At 39.1% G+C, this 24,377-nt stretch overlaps 1 protein-coding gene across 1 annotated transcript in view; it reads left to right on the top strand.

Annotated features, from left to right (window-relative positions):
* Nucleotides 1–24,377, top strand: part of LOC119742939 (centrosomal protein of 128 kDa-like) — a 97,349-nt gene that overhangs the window by 48,257 nt on the left and 24,715 nt on the right. The window contains exons 16-19 of the mRNA XM_038219211.1: nt 2,802–2,861; nt 4,060–4,146; nt 12,434–12,627; nt 22,922–23,129. Of these exons, the coding sequence (XP_038075139.1) occupies nt 2,802–2,861; nt 4,060–4,146; nt 12,434–12,627; nt 22,922–23,129 (549 nt within the window). The remainder of the gene's footprint in view (nt 1–2,801; nt 2,862–4,059; nt 4,147–12,433; nt 12,628–22,921; nt 23,130–24,377) is intronic.

Genomic DNA, 24,377 nt, shown 5'->3' with positions numbered 1-24,377 from the left:
TCTCGGAATGTACAGCATTCACTCAGCTAAAACTTCATCAGGTTAGTTGTTTAGCACCCTTCTTTTAGATTTTGAGCACTTCTGTTGCTTCAAACGAAAACTATGCACAAAATGACAAATGATATACTCTACCTTTAATTTTGAAGTTAAGACATTTTCCAACATTTGATTGCTTCCTGCTGTTTGTTTTCCCCTCGATGTGATCACATTTCAAACAGGGATTTGCACCAACCTAGTGATTTCAGATTGTTCAAAAGATTGGTTTGAAACCCATCCAAATGAATTAAAATCACATTGGGTAGTGTTGATCAGACTTGGCCAACTGGAAATAATCTTACATATTGTCAATAATGCCACATTGCTCAGTGCTGATGGATCTCTTCACCTCACCAGCAACTTCCAAGACAGGACATTTTTGTTTCACCACCGACGACGTAGTCATGTGTGGTTTTTTGACCCACTTGGATCTGGCCCCATTTTCCAGAGTTAGAATGTTTTTTCATTAAGTCCAGGTACGGTCTCTTTCCCAGTCATCCCTCGTACACTGCCCCAATTTCCACATCTGTAATTGTCGGGTGATGATGACATTTCATAAAGACTAAAATAAAAAATTAAAAAACCAATCGGTTCCCATCATTCGATTCCTTCCTCCATCGCTGGAGTATAATTGTAGAATTTCTGCCAGCGCAAAGGGGGCAAACGCTCCATTAAATTAGGTTTAAATTAATTTATAGTCATTTTAATGCCTTCCACCTGCCAATTACTGGCGCTGCGCATAGAAAAAGGAGATAATAATTCATGCTGTGACAATGATCACTCATCTTTGGGTTCATGGAGGACAAATTTAATAAAGGTTCGCACACTCTGATTTATTGATTCCCGGCCAAAGCGTAGACGGGTTCCGATGCCCCACTGACTCCGATAGCCTTAGGTTCCTTTGCATAATGACAAGATAATGTCAATGTTACTTACACTCTGCTGAGTTTCTGGAGGATGTGCAGTGCATGCCGTTATCGCTAATGTGCCCCATATGCATAATGGCATCTCCGATCCCGCGCACTCATTTCTTTTGTTAAGGTGCGGCGAGTTGACGAAACTTCCGAAAATAGGAGGATCCTGATTGAATTACGCGGGCGTACACTTCCCAGAAATAATGAATACGCCGTGTCACCTGACAGGAACACGGCCTTTCTACTATCACTGCTTTGCATTTGACTTCATTGCCTGAAGACCTCTGAGAATACTCACTATATCACCCTCTTTCAGCAGTGCGTCAGAACATAACCTTTCCAGTCTTGCATACTCTGTTCTTATCTAATTAAGATTCCCTGTAGTTTTTTTCTATGTTTTTGTTAAGGTAAGTTCCCTTTGTACCCGTACATCAAAGAAATTCATGCATCTCAGAATTTGAAATCTTCTGTTTTCCTGCGTCAGTGCCCCACCCCACCCCAACTCATTCAACGGAAGTTCGGCTTTGAATTGACAACACTAATGAGAATGACCAGTAGCCCCTGTGCCCTGAGACGGCATATTATCCACGGAATTGAAGAAGCCTTCCCAAGCATTTGAGATACCGGTATGAATGCGCGCACATAACCGCGTCAACCTGTTTCAATTACGTGACCATTTTGCCCCAGTGACAGCTGGTTTAACTGTACCGCGAGCGTAACCCCAGGTGACCTTTCTCCTCTTATTAGATGCCGGTCTCTTCGTCTGTTCTCCTCCGTACGTGGGTTTTGCTCCGTAGCTCCTGTAGTTGGTCTCTGTTTCCCACAATCAGGGATCACACTGGAATGCATGCTGCCTACATCATGTAGGCCTCTTTTAAGATGAAGGAATGTTAGGTACCGTACCTGGCCTAGGCTTTATTGCTGATGGTCTGCAGCGTTTGCGTGTTCATGAGACCTGTGTTTAGCTGTGTTTACAAACCCAGGACATTGATCGCCTTCAAATGATCCTGATGGAGAGTCTATAGCTCTTGAATAGAAATCAAGCTCTGTGGATAGGGTATCCCAGGGAAAAGCACTCCATTTACTTCTCAATCTTTTTGTTTCCTATATATCGAAAAATATATGTACATGATGAAGTGGCAGGTTGTGAATTCAAAAGCAGCAATATACATGTACTTTCAAGTATGAAGCTACATTTCAGAAGTGCGAGTCTTTGGCATGTTGTCACAGGTGTACATGTACGTGGTGTAAAAAACTAATAGGATATGAAAAAGTGATGTAGCTAAACAAGGAGATCACAGACTTTCAGATTTGCATTTATGATTTTCAGCACCTGTAAAAGGATCTTTAAATATTTTCCATCCATTTTTTTAACAAAAGGAGGACGGGACCAGTTGTATGCAAACATCATGTCTAAATGTTTGTCTGAAGTTTCACTGTTTAAATATTTGTCTGAAGTTTTAATGTAAACGTAGGAATAGGGGTTTGATGGTTTTTTTTTTATCTTTGTAAAAAATAGTTAGAGTATTTCTGTTTCAATTTATTGTTTTAGAGGAACTTTCCATTTACCACAGATGAAAAAAAGGTGGTTTATTACTTGTGGAATCCTGGGATCAAACCACATTGAATAAAACAAATATAACATAAACAACTTTGTTATCAGTATCACCAGTCTGCGGCTTCATTCTGTAACCAAAAAAAAAAAAAATAACGTCTATTTTAAACACTGAGAAACCTAATTTTTAATGAAACCTAAAGAAGCCTTTAAAAATAACTTAATCTGAACTGTTATAAATTCGTGAAACTGATTTATTTATTTATTTTTGTGTTATTTTTTTTCCGTGGATACAGGAAAAACAAAACTATGGGATGCTTGTTGAGGAGTTGCAGAAAGAAAATGAAGCCAAAAAGGTACGTGCATTTTATTGTGCATTCCAGCATTCAACAGTGCTAGTTTGTATTCTCCTCTTAGAGACCAAATTATTTTGTGTTCAGGGATTGTGATTCCAGATCAGGGGCCAAGAGATTTAAATTCTGCTGCTGGCCATATGCATGTTGTGTCCTTGGGCAAGCTGCTTTACCGCAATGTCCCATTCAGAAGAAATAAAACTACTTTCAGCCATTGAATGCCAAGGTGACCAGAGATGAACACTGGTCTGAATGGTTGTACATTTACTAAGCTTAATAGTGACTGATTTTGTTTAATTTTAGCCTCTTCACTTTTCCTTCCCGTAAAAGCTTATTGAGAGCAAATTCATTAATGAACCATGCACAATTTACTTCTCTTCTTTTTTTTTTATAAAGAATTTAAAAACAAATACATCCTGATAATTCATGTTTGGAGAAAATATAAATTCTGTATTTCCCAACAGAATGTTGAGACATATTTTGAGTTATTTGATTTGGAAATGTTTGTGCTGCCTTTTAGTCTTGTTCTGTTTCTGTCATCATTTTAATAACACACTTGTTGGAAAAAAAGTTGCTCCTAGCACAGCAATGCTCTGTTAGTTAGATATGTTATAATATGCTTCCTTTAAAAATTTTGAAACGTTTTTCATGCAATATCTGAAAATGTACAGGTTTTTACAGTCAGTTCAAAACTGAGATTTTGCTCTTTCTGTAACTTTGAAATCATTTCTAACTGAGTTTATTTGTTGTTTTTTTGGTTTACTTGGTTTAAAAACATATTTTTTTTTGAAATAATTTCTAACTGAGTTTATTTGTGGTTTTTTTTTGGTTTACTTGGTTTAAACATAATTTTTTTTTGGGGGGGGAGACTTTACACCTGACAGCCAAGGAATTTTCCCAGATCACATTACTTTCTTAAAAACTGTGTTCATGAGTATCGTTTTTTAGCCATACACAGTTTCAATATTTTGACCACTGTGATTACTGTTAAATTTCTTCGATTTGTTTCGGACTCTGCACTTCATACAGCTATTCCTGTGCCATTTTATTCATGAATGTAGCTTTAAAATTGTATGCATCAAATCCCATCAACCATAAACATTATGAATTTTCAATTACAAGTGATTGAAATGCCCCCCCCCCCTTCCAAACAAAATGTCTTGGCCAGAATGATTTGTTATTTGATGCGATCATTCTGTAGAGTCAGGGAGAACGGATGATGATGGACCGCTCCAATCGCCTCAAGCGTGAGCGAGCCGAGATGGATGCGGAACTGCAGACCCTCAAGGTTTGTACAAACTATTAAACATTCCGCTTAACAAGTCACAGACACGCAGAGCGTGTACATGTCTTCCCCTTGAGTAGTATGTGATTAGGCTTGACCGATAATTACTACAGGCATAGGAAACGCATTCACTGATTAAAGACGGTCCTGTTATTTTTGATTTCTACTTTGAAAGCTCCCGGGAGGGAGGGATTGCAAACCATGGTGTTCTGGGACTTGCAACTGTGCCTGAGGTTTTTGACTGCGGATGGCGCGGTTGTAGAAAATTCTGTTCATTTTGCCTGCATACTAATCAACTTTTTTATGTGTTGCTCTTATTTTTTGATCAAACAGATTTTTCCAATTTAAAAAACGTTGTCTCAGCAGGGGCACTTTTACACTTTAAAAAAATGGAAAGGAACATTTATAGGGGTTTTTTTTTTTGGGGGGGGGGAGCAGATCTCATTTTTTCAAAAGTGCGTAACATTTTTTTTGTGAGGAGAGGAGTTTTCTTTAATGCTTGTGAAATATTGAATTCTAAACTGCCCTCTAGAGTTGTGATAACGGAATTCCATGGGTTACGACCACGCATGCCCAGGCCAGATTACGATCGCTTTTTTGAGCCGACAGACACAATTTTGAAACCCTGTCAAAGATTTTGACTTCGGGGATATATTTTCCGGGATTCGCAGCTCGCTATTCCTGAGCCAGATGGTCAAAGGCGGTGAAAACAACAAAGAACCTGTGGGTGTCAAACTGCCGATGGCAACCCAAAAAAAGAAGGGAAAAGAAGATGAAAATTCTCGTGAGAATGCATAATTCTTAGGAATAATATATTAACTACCTACATGTAACAGATGTTTACTTGAATTTTCTTTTCTAGTGCTTGTCTTCTTTTGTTTTGTTTTGTATTGTTTGCTTTTGTTTTTATTCGTTTTGGGGGATTTCAGGAATATTTTGAAATCATATAAGGATTTTTCAGGAAAGACATTCACAGGTTACCAGGTTGATTAAATTTTTCTGAGGTTTTTTGGTTTTTGTTTTGTTTTGGTATTGTTTTGCCTTCGTTTTGATTTGTTTTCGCTTTTTTTTGGGGGGGGGGGTTCGGGGGTGGTTGAGTCACATCCTATGTACCTTCACCTCCAAGGAAGCGTAATTTATTGTGACAGCATTTCCCCCAAGGTACAAACCGGTAATTAATGCTGTCAGTCCTGACACAGGTTTACTTTATACTGATTACTTTAGCCACATCATAAAAGAAACAGACTGCTTTAAAGGCGCCATAAAAGAAGGTATTATCAACACAAGTTGTGGTTTGTAATAAACTCAGGTGTAAACATGGATGCTCTTGACTAGACATGCCATGATTTTTATTAGTTGGTGTAGTCTTTGTCCTGTTAATGCTTGAGCGTCAAGGTTTTGTGTAAGTTGTTTTAGCGTCTCGGCTTGAGTGTACAAATAACGTTGTTCAAGGGGCCTAGTCAGAAGCCATTATTATGTATTGGCTTCAGACTAGCGCCCCTTGAACAAAGATATTGACTTATTGGGGAACCGCCAACATAGAGCTTGATAGCTCAGTTGGTAAGAGCACTGAAACGGTTATCCGGAGGTCGTAGGTTCAAGCCCCGTTCCAGTCAAGTTTTTGTTCAACTTTTCAATTTTATTTATCCAACGTGTATTACACTGTGTTTAATCACTGATGAATATATACAACCATAGAGTGCGGGGGTGGTTTCAGGTGGAACAGGGAGTACATGTAGTAGACATGGGCTGTTCAATGGCTAATGGGTCACAAATGTAAATACATTTCAATAAGGGAATAAATGTGTGCTCCGGAGGTTTTTATCACTCTGTTTAAGACCGCTTAGAGTCTGGGTGCTGATAATTACCCGAGCCGGATGTTCACTTCATGCTTTTTGAAACATCCCTCTAGCAAAATAATGGAGTGTTCAGCTGGCGAGTAAGATGTAAACAACCCTTTGATGGAGATTGACGCCCGCGTAGCATGTTCTGCGCGATGTCGCGCAGAACACACCTGGGGCGTTGCGTTTTGAATTTAGAACTATAAAATTCTGACTCGCTGGTAGTGTTGTGCACGCCTACGTGAGGATTGTGAACGTTCAACCAATGAAACGGTAAGAGGCACTGGAATTTTAGGAGTCCACATTTTATTGTGACACTGGAAAAGTGTTTAAGACCAGCTAGCCATGTCTTTATCATCCGTTTAAGACCGGCCACGTGACGGGCTCTCGACCAATAGGAATAGCTAAACTCTCTGAGGTATTTATGAATTTATAATTAAAGCATACCGGGGTAAATGCTTTTATGAGATATTTCGAAATGACTTCTTCAGTAAGTACTGTTTTAGGCCTCAGAGAGGTCATAGCTGCAGTGCCATATTTTCTTTGGTATTTTTTTCTCATCCTTATTGGAATTTGCTGAAGGGCAGTTCTAGCGTTATGGAAGAAACTGTGATGTCTGTGACAGAGCCAATTCACTTTGAAATCTTATTAATGATTCAGAGAAATGATCCAAAACTCCTAGTCTGTACCTCCTTGACTATTACTAGGTATTGAGGTATAAGATTTGACAAATACATTTTCAGGTTTATATTCACTGAGCTCTTAAAGTACCACAAATTGTCTGATTGGTAATGTCCTTGATGCAGGATTGCCCTTAAAATGTTGCATATGTTTGTTTGCTATTTTTTGCATATGTTTGTTTGCTATAGCACAGCCTCTCAATCGTCATTAAAGGGACACTGCATCCTGGAAAAAAACCCAATTGGGCTACAAAATGCATATTAAAGGAATGATATCAGTTGGAACGAGCATTAAAAGTAGAATATAAACGTCCACACAACCATCCTTTAAAAAATTGGCCGTTTTTTGTGTTATTCTTGTGAGAACGAATTTTTGGGGTCAGAATTTTGACTGAAAAATCGAACTGTTTGAGTGCTAGTCGTGAATCCTGCAGCACAGGTTTCACCGGTGCAACGCAGGCTACGGACGTGCGGGAAACAACGTGTGTATTGTCGCTGTGTGTACTTGTACATTATATCCACACGCACAGACACACGTACGTCACGTACTGTACATGTATATATTGAATCCTCTGACAGAAGCTGGGGGCAACATCCAAGTAGGAGGCTTACGGTATATTTACTGCTGGAAATACATTCTTATGGCACAAAATGTCCACTGTGTCAGAGGTAAACAACAATTTTTTTCCCGTCTTTTCTCGGGAACAGTGCGACATAAGGTTAGTTTCCCCTTGCAACCCGACTTTTGAAATAGGATTTAAGTGAACCATCTCAAACACCAAAATTGCATCAATTTCAGGACGATGTGTCCCTTTAAACAAATACAGAAACCGTTTGCCCTCGCCGTTAAAAAAAGAAGAACAGAAGAAAAAATCTGAGGAGCCAAATTAAGTTCAAGATGTGTGTAATGTGTCTCCAGTACCACACTGACCTAGATGAATTAGGCAGGGTGCAGTGAACTTGCCCTCATTTCAAGCGTAACTTGACATGATTGTGCCCGCAGATTGGGCCCAGGCAGTGGCAACTGCATGTACATGTAGGAAAGTCACAGCTTCATTAAATCTATTCGTAGGGGGGGGGGGGGGGGGGGAGAGGGACGCTGCTTAATGTAGAACAATTACTGGTCTGGCAGGAATACAGGGCCCAACCATTTGCAAGCAGTGACTGCTCTGCGTATGATAGAACTGTATTAGGTAACTACGTGTACATACGTGTATGGGTGAACAGCCAACAGTAGCGAATGTAGGTGCTATGTGATACATGTTGTATTGCGGTGCATTTTTTTCTGGATAATACTGAATGGCAACATGAAAACCTGTTCTTGTAAGTGTACAGGTCTAAAAACAAAACAAAAAGCTAAAATTGCTGTACCATTTCAGTAGTGGCATATATCCAGAGAACTGTATTGCCCAAATTATTCGGAGTCATATTTTGGTCATCAATTCGCAACAAAACTTAAGGAGTTACCTTCATGGACCCCAGGTTATATTTTCCCATGTCCCCCCTCCCCCCACAGGAAAAAAACACCATACATAGCCTGTAGAGCCATTCCTCTGAAAACAAAAAGATTTTTTGTTTGCTTGTGTTCTTCATTTGACACTTAACTTTGTTTATTCTCACATTTTTGGGGATGGGGAAAGGCGGAGGTGGGGGGGGGGGGGGGTCGGTATAGAGAGTGGTGTTTCTTAGAAGCAGTCAATTAAGGCTGAATCAGAAAGGTAGACCTTTAATGTGTAACTGTTCCCCTCTGGTGCCGTTAAAGATCAGACAATTGATTTTGTGGACACGGAAATTGGCAGTGTGCACAGTGTGCATGTATTTCTGGAGCATACAAAAATCAAATTAATTTGCTTAGAATATGATAGAGGGCATATTTATGGCAATTTGTTGGGAACGTATGGCTCATTTGCTCACAAAATACACAGACAGGCTATAAATTCTCTTCAGATGTTATTAAATTACTAGATGTATTCAGTAGCTATTTTTTACCTATAAAAGCCATTGTTAAATTTTACTAGTAGAGAAAGATTGTATATTTTCTTTCAACATTTCAAATTCATGTATCAATTCAATCTAGCTTTTGTATTTAAAATCTTTTTCAAAACTGACATGTAAGGACACAACCAAAAGACAACAGTAAAAATTAAACTGAGAAAGAAAACAACTAAGTTAATGATTATTACAAAAATCCCAATAATATCACACGGTGCAATTTAAGTTGTCATTGAATGTTGTTTCTGACTTTGTTTCCGTATTTAAATTGTACAAATATTTGAGCGATGTAGCCTTTATTACAGTGATGTCCCACAGGTATTCCTCACTGTTATAACAACAGCAGAGATTGCGAACCTAGTTTTACGACAAACCATGAAAAAAAATCAATTCAGTTACATTACTAAATTTCATAGGCAAATACACTGTCATGCAGTGTGTACACATATTGATTCATGAACTATTTGAACAAATGTAATAAAAAGGTATTTCCCAAGAGATTGCACGAGTTTTATGGCACCGTTGTGTAATCCTCCAGATAAGTGGTTATTTTAAAAGCGACGGTGCACGGACAAATTCAGGCACTTATTACTAAATACACAAGTTAAACTCTAGCATAATCTATAAGCTATCCCATAAATGTCAAGAAAATTTACAAGCTCCATTTTTATGGTTGTTTTTATTTCGATAACAACATTTTGTTCTGGTTTAAGATTGCTCTGTTTGACCCATTTCCATTTCCATGCTGAGAGATTAGATTTACACAATGTATTTTTAGACCTTACATTGAGTTTTAGGTCAGTGGACCATATTGCATGTTTAAGGAAACGTTATTGAATATACACAAATAATATTCAACTTAATAGAATGACAAAAGGACACACAAATAAATTTCATTGCTAGATAGAAACAGGGGTGTGAAATTTCAGCTTTAAAGCTGATTTCGGCTTTTTTGTGTGTTGGATTTCAGCTTTTTTTTCAGCTTTTTCCCAGCTTTTTCCCTCACTTGCTGTGTACAAAAGTATAGGAGATTTCAAAAGTTCAGCTTTTTTACACCTTTTTCAGCCGTTTTCAGCTATTTTTTTCAGTGGTCACTCATGCCCCTGTAGAAATTTCTTGAAATGCTGCATTGTTGCATGATTAGACCATCAGCACTGTTGGTCCGATTTCACAAGTAAAGAGAGCAAACAAAGTAAGTAAATAACTGGATAATCTTATCTGACTTTTTGCAGCCTTGGGTTAAATAATAAATAAAATTATTCTAATTATTTTAATTATTACACGTTAATCATAGTTTTAACGAAAGAAACCTGCACAGACATTATAATAGGAATAATGCAAGGCCTATATAAACCTTAAAAGGACAATAATCTGAATGACTGAAATGACAGACAGACAGACATGCAGGCAGAAAATTCTCTGAACTAACAGATCTCCTGCACTGCATCTTTGTAGTCCGAACATTTGGGACTCTCGATACTGTGCAGGAGAGTCCCAAAACAAGAAAATAGACTGGCACATGAAACAACCAGTCCAACAACCCTTTAGTACCGCATCAATCAACTGTGTCAAAAAGAAACATTTGGAACCCAGTCTCTATTTCTACACATTTCCATAGTCGTGCCACCAGACTAAGAAAGGATCAATCTTCTCAAAAAGTTGGACATTTACCAGTCTGGTCTTAGGCTTCAAATTTAAATCACTTGGCTTCACTCTCAGTTGCAAAATATTGAAGAAAAGCATCCTTGCAATATTGAATTGAGACCTCAAACTTGGCTGGGGAAATAGTGAGGACCTTGTCTTTGGCTCATGAAAATTTTGGAGAATCTTGTTCGCTAAAGAGTGAGTAAAGTTGGCCATTTTGCTTTTGGCCGTTTTGCATGTTTTTCTGCACTCGAGATCCCATGCAGTCTGGCATGCCATATGCTTCTTCAACGTAGGTTTGATGACTGCCATATCTTTCCACCTCAAAGGTTAAATGGTCAAAAGCAGTCCTCCCCCCCCCCCCCCCCGAATTATTTTCAGAGGGAAGTCTTAGACAACCTTTGAATTTGATATGAAATGTTATCGGCATTCCCGCATTAGTTGGCTTCATTGCCAGTGAATCAGAGTAACTGTGCAGGAAATCCAAGCTGATGTAGTTGGTAGTAGCCATTTCCTGCAATTACTCTTACTGGTTTTTCTCGAGTGCACACTAGCGAAGCGTAGACGAGCCAGGATCAAATCTCAATGGCCTAGAGAGGGTTGAGTTAACCGAATGCTTCTATACCCCCCTCTCTTTTTTGTACGAGCACGGAGCCTTTCTGTAGTGTTTCAAATTAGATCTACGTGCAGGCTCTCAAGCTTGCCATTACGCGCGCTCTGCGCTCGGTGACTCTGAGTATCTGGGCGTTTCTCACACACTTGCATCAGGATGGTGTAATCGCTGTGTTATGCAGAGTGGTACATGTATATGGGTATTAGGCACTGTTTCTTTCCTGCACTTTTGTAAACATTTTCGTTAAGGATAATTTCCAAAGACAGTGTTCATTTGGGCAGTTCAGGGCAATTCCACGCAAAAGTGGACACAGCTGAAAAGTGGGAAAATTGTGAAATCTTCACAACCTCAAGATGTGGTATCACATTAAAGGGGACAAAAAGATCTTTCATTTGAGTGATGTGGCAATGAGATGGAATATGGTAAAATGTAGTTTTTGTCAAAAAATAGTGTTTTGGGGGGCAGAAATTATGGATTTTAGGGAGACATGTTGGCATTTTGTTTTATTAAGGCAAAGAGAAAGGTTCATATTCTATGCCAAACTATAATTTTTTTCTAATTTTGTTTTAACTTGTACCAAAGATGGGCCGACAATCTGTAACCGGTAGCGCGAGTTACCGTGACACAAATTTCCATTGGCCTCTCTTTGTAGTTTAGTCACTAAACTTCAAGGGATCCAACAATGAGCCAAATTTACCTCTAGTTGTTTATAAACTATATTGCCGTAAATTGTCTTACAAAAGGACACACCACAGGCTACATGTACATGTAGTAACTTAGAGCAAGTTTGGTTGGGTGACTAGAGTCGACTAGACTTAAGTATAGTCGATCTAAATGTCACTTGAACGCTGCGTTGTAGGATTAGCTAGTCCAACTGGATCAACTTAGCCTCGGAGCACTGTTTCTTTAGTCAATTCGCGATTTACGTCACAATTTCAAGATGGTGGAAAGGTAAACTGGGGCAAGTTTTGCAAACTTTTGTTATCACAGTCAATATTAACAATAAAATGTAGATTTTTTTCAACAGTGTTCAATAATATTAATAATGCATCTTTGCAAAAAGATACATGTAATTAATAATTACTCTAATTTGAAGTAGAGAACTCCATGTACATGTAATAGAAAATAAACATGACGTGTTAACATTTGCTTCGTTAGCAACGTGGAGGCCTGCTGTTGCTACGCACTAACTTTATTTGACTAGTCGATCGACTAGACACGTTCGAGTGAAAAAACAGACCATGCATGCGCGATTTTATGTCGCAAATTGAGTAGTCTAGTTTAAAAGGTCAGCATCCAAAATTGCTCATAATGATTGTAACTCTTGTCTAGTAAATTGTAATATGCATGGCGCCTTCAGTGCCCCATGTTCAGTGCTTCCAGGATAAGAACTTCAACAGTTGTAAGCAACAAAACTGGTTTCTGCTTCGATTTTGTCGTCAATGCTACAGGTAGTTGTCCTCTCTGTTGTGTTTAGAAGAAGACATTCAAGTTGTTTTGCACATTTTTCATAATTTCAGCTCGAAATTGCTGACGGCCAGTCTCAGTTGAAGACATTGCGACGGCAGCTGGAAGAAAGCCTCACGGACGCGGAGAAAGCCAAGACTGAGTTGGCCAGCGCAGAGGAAGAGAATGGAAGACTCCATCGGAAGTACGAACGCGCAAAGGCTGGTTATCAGGAGCAGGCCCAACTCGCTGAAGTGGAAAACAAGCGGTGAGTGCCCAGTCTGCTCAGCTTTCTGTAGATGTAATCAAATTGAAGTGCGTCACAGGGAGGGCGGAGAGGGGAAAAAAAAGCAATATCTGCTCGATGGCTTGGGTGCTTAGTTTAAAATAGTAGAACAAATCAGCGACTCTTCTGAAATTCATTGAGTGTTTTCCTAAGATGTTAATTGCAAGTCTTGCATTGAGTGTTGATGCTCGTTTTATATTGAATTTAGTGACTTTAGTGAAATTAGGATTCTCATTGAAATAATGGGCGATGCTTTTTGCCAAAAAAAAATTAAAAAAATCGGGCAACTATATTAATACAATCAGTTTCTAGTTTCTCTCTGATTTTTTTCTCTACAACCGTTATAAAGGACTCTTTGCTTGAACATGTTGATTATTTTAAGCCTTTGAAGAAAGAGTCCAGTTTGCAAACGTTTAAAGTTGATTGGTCAAAGGATTGGGCAAAGAATGTGCCTTGGTGAAAATCTGCCGTGGATGCTCTTAGTGAAAAGTCTGAGGGAAGTGACAGAAATGCAATACTCTTCTGTTGTGAAATTTGATATCAATCTATTTTGAATGGCTCTGTACTGTAGCTTCCTGTATGATACCGCGTATGAATCTTTTCCCCTTTTTATTTCGTTTTTAATTGATCATGATCTACATGTTTGTGTGAGCCACCAATGAAACTCTGTCAATCTTCAATACACTGTCAAAATGTTTCTTTCCACAGAAAAGAGTACATTTGCCTGACGTGAAATGTCAAATAATCAAGTTTCTTAAATGTCAGGCTCTTCGCTGTCTCAGTAAAAATTCCAGAGTCACCATAAAACAGCTCTTTTCTCAGCTCTAGAACGTTTTCAGTGGATACTTTGTTTCCAATTTACATCAATTTTGGTGCCTGATGAAAGAACAATCAAATTTCGTAAATGTCAGAGGGTCTTCAGCGCTCTCTTGTGTCTCATTAAGATAAAAATCAAGAGTCATTAGAAACGGCTCTCTCTCAGCTCTTGCTCTTTTAGTGGATACTCTATTTGCAGTTTACATCAAGGTCAGCCTGTCTGTGCTCTGCGGGAAAAAAAATACCATCTCCGTTGTCAAAGTATTGATGGGAACTGTTTGGAACACTCTGGTCTTTGAAATGAGATACTGGATGAAATTTGTGAGAGGGTTCTGACTCAAAAGTTGCAGTATATTCAGTGTGTTACTTACATGTACTTCTGGTTTCTTTTTGTGCGTGTGATGTCTAATTGCAAAGCTCACAACTAACTCCAGCTCCAGATTGGCCTTCTAGAATCACTCTGAACCAAACTGTATACAGACTGACTTTTTTGTATTCATTTGCCATTGACTCTTGAGACTTTGTTTTGAAGGAGTGAAAGCGATGATCGTTTGTGTGTCCTCTCTACTCAATTGTCCAGCAAACGTTGAACTCGCCTCCAAATGTTGGGTTGACGAGACTCGGCAGTGGCAATCTGTAACTGAATTTTCTAATCTTGGTTTCGGGTTTAGTTTTATTCATTGAATGAAAAAAAATAATAATAAATAACAACATGAATGTAGCCTTGAGGCTTTAGGATAGTTGGGACTGGAGTAATATGTTTGCCCTTGCTTTAAACAAACATTCATAAAAACATAAGATAGTTTACCCATTCCAATCGGTCAAGTTTTAAACTGCTGGTAAAACATTGGCTGGTTTTAAACATTTTATTTCTGCATCACTGCGTTCGGCGCCACATTGCGCAGTATGCGCCATGCCCACGCCCGTCCCCATAAAAGGCGATTTTTAGCACCACCTGGCGCAAGGCACATCCCATAGCCATGGCCAGAGTTGTGTTTCACAAAACATGAGGTAAAACGGTTGAACAAAATCGTTTGAAATTTGTGAATTTTGACTTGTTTTGATTTTTGATCGACAGGTATATGAATGGGAGTAAATACTGGTACATGTACATGTATTGACTGGTATTAAACAAGTACGTTTATGACCGGCTAGGAGCTTGGTTGCAGATAATGGACAAGTCGAAGCCCTTTTTAAATGTACATTTGCTTGTTTAAAACCTGCCAAGTATATGTACCGGTATTTATTCCTTTAGTATTATGTAGAGCAAGGACAGGGCACTCAAATTGTGTTAAAGGTCTATTGTACATTCCTTAAGATAATAGCAAGTCCAGCTGCTCATCTTGAGGATGTTTGGATTTGTGGGTCACTGGGTCATGGACCAAAGGTTGTTTCTATTAGACAACGCCCTCTAGTATTTGAAAATGCAATGGTTTCCTGGAGGTGAGGCCACTTCAATGTGTTTTTCTCCGCACCGGGATGGTTCATGATGTTTCTGACAATTTGGAATGAGGCATTATAAACTTGTATTCTGGGTTGAGATCAAACAAGTTTTCAAGAGTTAAGAGCTCCCACCCTACATAAAGCAGGATTGACAGGCTGTGACTGTAAATGTAGCTTGACACAGCTATGCTTTGACTGTAGGTGATTGATTAAGTCAGCTGTGCCTACCACTGGCCTGTTTTTGTCTGTTGACTGAGTTTGACTAGTCGCAGTGCTTGCTTGAAATTTGATCTGACTGTTGGTGACTAGCCTGTGTAAAAGGCATGGCAGCTGGAAAGAGGATTGCTGTTTTGACTGTCTTTGACTGTTCAGATAGCAGATGGTTAAACCACAATCTGATGTTGTAAATCTTCCGGTTAGGCACAGACAACAGCCCTTTTGGATTGTATGGGACTTTTTTCCACAAGCACCATCAAATCAAACAACTATTTTCCCAATGCACTTAATTTGTTAATTTAAATTCAGATAACCAGAGGAACTACAGTTCATTTACACACAGATTAGAGCGAATTAATAGTCAATTGACATTCATGAGTTGATTTAAGAGCAAACAAGTTTCAGAGTGACAGTATGGAATGCCTGCTGACAGTATGAAATCTGCATGATCCGTGATACTTGTCTTCCGGTGGTAATGTATAACGCGGACATTGTGTTGTTTGATTTTGCATTAACTCTTGCTAATCAGCAAACACCAGTTTTGTACTAAAGAAGATCACATGCATTCAAATGCGAGAATATCTAGGCTGAAATATTGATACATTAACCAACAAGTGACAACGTACTTTACATTTAGTGACCCCATCGAAGAAATGGGTCACATAGCCGGCCCATTAAATCCGAATTCCCAGCCAAAAATAAGCTCTCGGTAATTCTATTAAGGGCCTCATTTCTTCCATATCATCCTGACTTACATGTACATGTATATTAAAAGCATCAAATTGAAATCAAAAATCAAAGCATCAATTTGCAGGTGAATAAATCTTAATGTCCTGTCCTGTCCTCAAAACCTCCAATGGAGTTATAGAGTCAGCCTCTGTCCCATTTTCCTTGACCAGGTCACATTTTTTGATTAATTATATTTTCAAGTTTGAGTTTCCTTTAAAAAAAATCAATCAAGGACAACTAAGAAGGGAGTTTATGATAAGAGCACTTTTAATGCCCCAGTAAATTATCTACTATTATTATCTCGCTACCTCATTGATTGATAACCTGCTTACATGTAAATGCCAGGGGATAATTACTTTAATAGGCTGCTGTCACAGTGTTGCTTAGCCCAGGAAAACATTGTAGGGCAATTAAAGTTATCAAAAACCAAAAACGTTTTGGTGGTGTCTACGCATTATTTACTATCAGTTTATTTCTGGCATGTAGCAGTTTCTCATAGTATGAAAACTGGGTACCCGATTGAAAAAAACAAAAAACACACACGTTGTTTTTCAGCAAGTTCACAAGCATCCTTGCATTATAATGTGCATGTGGTACGTACATGTAGAGCTTGCTGGGATTTTTTATGTGTTTGACATCGGACCGAACGGACTATTTCATGAAATCGGAGAAGATTCAATATCCCATCAGCCATAATTCAGCGTGCCATCTGTTCAGGTTTCCTACCCCCCTACCCCCCCCCCCCAGCATTAATGCCGCGCCTGTTTGACACAATACCGCAACTGCCACGCCGCAATTACAAATGGGATGTGCCAGTGATACACCGACTTTGGCGTTTCCAATTTGCGGCTGATGATCTGCGGCTTTGACTCCGTCTCAGACTCCAAAATCAATTTAATGTCAGAAACTTTAATGTCCAAAACTAATCAAAATGACTCTAAACCTCATATTACAAAATTTGATGTTTGCAAAGCAGAATGGAGTTGTATAATGAGAGTGAGCCCTCCAATTCAGGTGCCTTGGATTTTGAGAATCTCTTGAGCCGGACGCTCGAGACACAGCCAAGGCTTGGAGAACCCCTGGTATTTCCTCCTATAGCATGTATAGACGAATCAGGGCACATGATCACTGTACACTGTAGGCTACAAGCTCCCTTCAATGGCAAACACATTGTGCATGCCAGCTATAGGGCTGTCCCGAATATTCGCATATTCGATCATCCACCAAATATTCCAATAGCTTTTTACCGGTTCGAATATTCGAAAGAAAAAAACTATGCACGTACACAAATGTGATGTAATTTTAATCGTAAAGTTGTGGCAGTGTATTTTCAGATGCCACTTTTTGTCGACGATGAGACACAGTCAAGGTCGAGAACCCCTGGTATTTCCTCCTATAGACGAATCAGGGTGCGTGATCACTGATCACTGTACAAGCCTACTCCAATGGCAAATGCATTGTGCCAGCTATAGGGCTGTCCCGAATATTCGAATATTCGATCATCCACCGAATGTTCCAATAGCTTTTTACCGGTTCGAATATTCGAAAGAAAAAAAACTATGCACGTACACAACTGTGATGTAATTTTAATCGTAAAGTTGTGGCAGTGTATTTTCAGATGCCACTTTTTGTCGACGATGAGACACAGCCAAGATCGAGAACCCCCGGTATTTCCTCCTATACATGTAGACGAATCAGGGCGCGTGATCACCGATCACTGTACAAGCCCCCTTCAATGGCAAACACATTGTGCCAGCTATAGGGCTGTCCCGAATATTTGAATATTTGATCATCAACCGAATACTGGAATAGCTTTTTACCGGTGTGAATATTCGACAGAAAAAAACTATGCACGTACACAACTGTGATGTACACGTATGTTATTTTAATCAACAACAGGCATGCAACTTTTCCTCGGATCAGCTGATTTCCTCTTTTTTTACTTCCCACATGTGTGCCATTGAAAATAGAAAAACACTGTACAAAGTGTGGGAAAAATTTGAATTTCCTCTTTTTTTGTGATTTCCCAGTTGCATGCCTGCATTAAGTTGTGGCAGTGTTTTGTCAGATGCTACTTTTTGTTGACGAATTGACAGCAACTGTTTTGGTCAACGGTGCTTCATTGTTCTCATAGCAGGCTAAAACCCTTGACAGTTTATAAAATACTGACTGCAATGCATTCGAGCGGCCCACAACATCGATCAATGCACACAAATTTTACCTGGTGCACTTTGCGGCAACATTTTTACTGACATGGCACGCAGTAGCAGCCATTGTGTGTAAACTTGATTGGCGAGTTTCAAATATTCGAATATTTGGTCAAACACAGTTTGGAACAATCAAATACTAAAGTATTCAAAAAAATGGACAGCACTATCCAGCTGGTATCATGCAGAACATGGTTACTGTCATGTGACGGATTTCCTGATCAATAGCTAGCACAATGCTTTCGCCATTGAAGGGGGCCTTCTAATAAAACTGATAGCTCGCCCAGATATTCTGCCATTGTAGCAGCACATTATTATATCACCATTTTCCCAGTGTGTTATATCGTAAGTTTTTTCTTCACCATATTTTTAAAAGGTTGCACAAATACTAGATGTGTTGATGAACTGACACAGAATCGTCTCATACCCTACCACCCTAGGTTTCTCATATTGATCTATCTATTTTTAGTCCTGCAACATCCACATTTGAAAAAAGAAAGTTTGTACCATTAAGAGTACAGACCCCAGATGGACTGTAGCAAGCCATATTCTTGAAACCCATTTAGTCTGAGTAGTAAGTGGTTTCTAAAGAGGTTCCATTATGAAGCACTTGTAGTTCGCCCTTTTATTTTTTTTTATTTTTGGCTCTAAGTGGAGTGAAAGTAAAAGTTAAAAGCTTGAGACACTGTAAAATAAGAAGGGACTGATGTTTCGATCCAGCAGAATCTGTCAATTCTTAGATCTCGTATTTCATGTATCGTATGTACATGGAGGTAATGCACACAGGCAATTTGACAGTGCTGTTCAGTTCTCTCTCAAAAAGCAATATTTTCAAGAGTAAGTGTTGTTGTACATGTACTTCTCATATCAAATGTCATTGTTATAATCCACTTGTTATGAAATTAATTTTCATATAATATACATGTACCGGGTAGCTTGCTTGGTGATGTCACTGTAAACTTGATAGTGTGCTTTTAGCGGACAGACTTTGTGAAATACTTAGCTACCGTAGGATTCTGTTGTATCAACCTAAAAACAAACAAATCAAGTTCACCTGTGATCATTTGTGGCAGTAAAATGGCACCCGTGATGCCCTCGCTATTGCCCCCTTGGCTAGACACCTACTTAAGTAAATACAAAATGGTTTATCTTTGTAGAGGCGTAGATAGTTACCAGTCCCTAGATATTTAAGCTACAACTACGTACGCATCATGTTGCAGCCTAAGGCTTCACTCTTCCAAAGCTTAACGTGTCAATTAACGGTACACCATCCATGCGTATGTGTACTTCTCTTTTTCAGAGTCTTTTTTTTTTCCGCCCTGCGATATTTGTCAATATTTTGTTGGACTTCTAGAATTTCAATTTTGACAGATGTGCGCGCGGCTCATGCATATTTTCGATGCTCAGCAAATAGCAGAGCGCCGTAATTCGCGCAGCACATTATTCAACACTTGCGCCCGGATATTTGGGCAATCTCAGATATGTGGCAAATTTTCGTGGGGGAAGGAATTTGGGAGCAATTCGAAATGCCGACATAAAAATCAAATATTTGCCGTGAGTAGGGTTTCAGGAAAGGAGTTGACTTTGTATCGGGGCATTGAATTGGTGGGGCATAGAGTGCTGAGCCACCATCTGTCATTGGACAATGGACAGAGTGGGCATTTTAGTGTAGCATGTTCAAAGAGTTAGTAACGATTTGTATTCAGTTCAAATTGTGCATTAGCCTTGTATGGTTTCTCTGTGTGTTTAATTGAGCAGTTATTTTTGATCACCTTGTGATCTTTGCATTTAAAAAGAAATTGGATTTACTGGGCAAAAACAAAATGCATTTTAACTGAAATGATATGGGGATATTGAAATGGCGGGGCATATAGTGCCGAGCCACTAATGTCAATGGAAAGTGTGGGCATTTTAGGATCAGGTTCCTTTGTAATGTAAAACGTTTTCAAAGAGGTAGTAACGATTTGTATTCAGTTCACATTGTGCATTATAGTTGTTTGTTTTCCTTGTGTGTTTAATTGAGCAGTGAAAGTACGATGCCATTTAACTGAAAAATAAGAGGAAATTCCTAAAGACGTTATGAAACTGCATGCGCTTAGTACAATATGTACATGGACATTGAATAGACGGCTTGCAAGATGCGTTCGATAATCGACGCGCGAAGGCGCGCGACGCCATGTTGTGGGACAAGCGCATATCTATCCATGCACATTTTGTCCCACAACATGGCGTCGCGCACCTTCGCGCGTCAATTATCGAACGCGTCTGCAAGCGGTCTATAGATACCAGAAAAAAACACTCCTAAGCAAATCTTTAAGTCTGCACATCAATCCTTTATTTTTTATTAACTTGCGATCTTTGTATTTATGTTTAAAACAAATTGGTTTTTCTTTTTTCTTCTAAACCTAACTCGTATTTTTGCTAGGATGTAACCCTAATCCTGCAAAATCCTTCAACTGCCTTCATGTAAAAATTGCATACAGCCTCAATTCTGCAAAATCCTCCGTTATTTCTTGAATGTGGTCCTTGGAGGGGTGACCACTGCCTCAATCCTGCAAAATCCTCCAGCAATCACTATCAATATGTTGAGGCAGAGCACATCTTGGAACAGTGCGGAGGATTTTAAGTATAATCCAGGCTTATGCACGAGTGAGCATAAACAACACAATGTCCGGCCTAAGACCTTGACACAGTGTATCCTCCAAAATCAGCCACACATTTTTGCCATATAGCCTCAATCCTGCAAAATCGTCCATTTTACAAAGAGTACATTGGGAGGATTTGGGAAGGTTAGGGTTAAATTGAACACATACCGGTACATGTATCTAATTGCCTGACTAACAACTAGAGTTGACCACAAGCACCCAGTGTTATTCCTGGAACCAACTGTTCTTAATTGTCTGTTTATCAAATCACAGCGTGAAAGAAAAATGCGCTCTTGCATGTACTGGTACTAGTGCTTACATGTACAGTGTACGTGTGTGTGCATGGAGTCAATGTTAAAGATTATGAAGTTTGACTGGCACTTAAAACAAAACACACTTTTGTTTAATAATTCAGAACTGAAACTTTGTTGTGATGAGAACTTGGAGAATTTCCTTTGGTGTGATGCAGTTTTCACGTAAAATGGATGAGGTTTGATAAGCTTTGATAAATGTGCAGATGTCTCACATAATAAAAATATGTTTTATAAGCAAATGTGTATTGACACTTCAACAATCTGGACCCATTTTTATGGCGCTGCTATCAACCAGTTCTCGCCGGGGTTATTTTTACATGACCGGACCCAGGTGCAGGATTGTTTTCACAAACCTCGATGCCAGACGGGTTCATGCCGTCATCTGCGGTTAGCACACCCTGATATTTCCAGCCTCGCTCGTTTTGAGCAGATCGCAGACAGATGTTTCCAGCCTTGCTTGTTACGTGTTTATCCGTCATCCGTTCTGAATACTGCAAAACCTTTGCGTATATGTAACGTCATCCAAGGTGAACTGTTTAACAGTTAGCAGAAAAGTTGTGCTGACTGTAGCAGACAATTTTGCTAACCTTATATTAAGCACTATTTTATGGTGTGAATGTGTTAATGGCGAACGGTTGCGCACGCATTGGTATTTCTATTAATACATCACTGATTTAAGCAACGTTTTCCTATGGGGTTAAGCATGCCTTTTGCTGTACTTACTGCTTACGGTCTTCATGAAATAAACAGAGGCTCTGTTAGCAGAAAATTGTGTGCTTATAGCATTAGCAGCGCCATGCATGTAATTGGTCCCTGTTGTGCGATTTTTAGAATAATATCCAAACTCTGTTGTGCTGATTTGAGATCAACAAGATCAGTTTGTGACCTTGTGTTTTGTTGGAAAATGCTGAGAAATGTGATGTGTTTTTGATCCACCTGACTTTTAACCTCAAGCTCTCATCTTAAACGTTGAGAAATTGTCCCAGTTACAACCAAGGGCTATCAACTCAGTTGGTAGAACTCCTGTATTGCAATTCAGAGGTATCAGGTTGGAATCCTGTCTGAAAGCAGTGCTTCATTCTTCATGTGAATGCAAGTGCAAAGCGAATTTGGGATCACGGAAAAAATATGCGGTGAAATTTGCCAAAGTCCAAATGTGTTCAGCTCATGCGATTCCACAGTGTGAAAACTGGATTTGATGCTACAAATAATGTGTCTGCATTCTCACTGAGTGTGAAGTGGCTCTTATACAGGATTTTGATAATTCCGTTTCATACATGAACCGGTTGTCCCACAAAAAAACCTAACAGTCGAAAGCCAATTAATTGCATGTGGGTTTTGGAATATTGTCAAATTATCTCTTAAAGTCAGATAACCAATCTATGGAACCATGCAAACTTTATTTTATTCAAATCGATGCATTGGAACAAATGCTATGCTTCTTCGAACTCAAGGGTTGAAAATCGTCTTGGGCCACTTTCCTTGAAAGTGAGAAAGCACAGTTAGAGAAACACACAAAGGATTTTATTTCCTTTGTTCAAGAGTGTGACTTATTCTACCGGCTTCGATCTGAAAACTTGGTAAATAAAAAGTGCCCCAAGTGGTTTTTCAAGTCCCGCATTGTGAACAAATTTTGAACAAAACATCCTAATGAAACCAACTAAAACGTATTGGGAAGACCAATTATTCTGCTCATTATTCTACACGATTTTGAATACTACCCCCATTTTTCTGAAAACAAACCCGATTCGACTGTTACATTTTTTGTGGGTCAACCTGTACAAAGTGATAAGCAGTCCCTAACATGCAGTTCTCTTTCTATCAGAGTCTATGAGCTGATGATGTAAAATGTTCATCTTCGTTTCTAATTTTCATGGAATGGATGTCTTGTTTATTTTATTTGCAGGGCAACCCATCTGGAGAGACGTCTGAAAGGACTCTCCACCCAGGTAACGGAGCAGGATTTGGAGATTGAGAGCATTCTGCAAGCAATTAATCAGCAGGTTGATTGCCTTGTTGTGGCTTGTGCAGGACAAGATGAGATACACAAAGTCGTCTCATCACCGACTAGAGATACCAAGCATAGACCGCAGCACTGGCTGGCGGAAATCAAGGTAAATAAATATACACAAAATATGTATGAGGGGGTGGTTGTTCCATGTGATAAAGACTGATGTTGGATACAATTGACTTATATGTTATAATGAACTTTGATTGCTTGCTGTTTATTATTATTAATGTATTGTTAATGTCATAGATCATTTTTCTTAATGAAAATTACAATGTATGAACCCTGTGTATATGAATACCGTATCTTGATAGTTCTTTCTGCTTTAAATCATGCTTTTTTATTTATTACTTTTCCTGAAGCATACATGAACCGATGGGTGTCTTGCAGGGTGATTAATTGTTATTTTACTAAGTAACAATGAATGTACAAAGAATGTTTTGGTTTAAACATCTGGAAGACATTGCAGACTATACATGTAAGCAATTTCAGCGTTGCTGCTCCGGTCAATTTACAATGCAGCTGGATTGGAATGATTTTCTCCATCTCAGCTGACGAAGTTAGGACTCTGTCTTGGCAACTTCAGGGTATTGACACTTTTGGTCCCCAAAGCGGAATAATTAATTAATCCCTCAAGGGAGAAGACCCCTGTCCCCTGTCCCCTGTCAGTTCATTGATTTTGTTTTTGTTTTTTAATTAAAGTAACGTTTTGTTTTCAAATACCAATCAAACTTGAAGGATGGGAAAGAAATGCATCCTAGAAAATTGCACCAACTGATAATAGTTGTGTCGTAAAGCAGTTTTCGACCTTATTTTTGATTCACTAGCCAACCGGGCTACCGATACAGACTCTTAACTAGCCCGCGGGCATTTTCACTAGCCCGCGGGCATTTTCACTAGCCCGCATGCTTTCCTTTTATAGAGTGTCTCATTAACACTAATGTGTAAAATTCATATCCTGTATGAGGCAATCTTTGTCCTAAGTGTTTTTAATATAAGATCTAATAATTTAACTCTAAACAGTTAATAAAAGTAGACACAACTTGATACAGGTTTGCTTTCTGAATTTAATGATTTATTTCTTCCTTTCCTTTCATCTTCGCCGTAGCCCAATAATTTTAGACTCACCCGGCGGGCTCCTTAAGGAATAGTTTGACTAGCCCGCTGTTTTGAGTAGCATTTGGCTAGCGGGCTACCGCTAAGGTGGAGCCCTGCGTAAAGTCCGTTCACATCAGTTTCTCTGTCGGTCTGTTTCTCAGGATGTTCATTTTGGCAGGCTCTAATTCTAGAAAGAAAGAAAAACTCTGACCGATAATGGGACATTGGTTTGAGTCAATTATAAGATGCAAACCAA

The sequence above is a fragment of the Patiria miniata genome, unplaced genomic scaffold, assembly GCF_015706575.1.
Source record: "Patiria miniata isolate m_02_andy unplaced genomic scaffold, ASM1570657v1 HiC_scaffold_6, whole genome shotgun sequence".
Classification (NCBI taxonomy): domain Eukaryota; kingdom Metazoa; phylum Echinodermata; class Asteroidea; order Valvatida; family Asterinidae; genus Patiria; species Patiria miniata.
The sequence above is the reverse complement of the archived record's forward strand: the minus strand, read 5'-3'. Positions and strand labels throughout refer to the sequence as shown.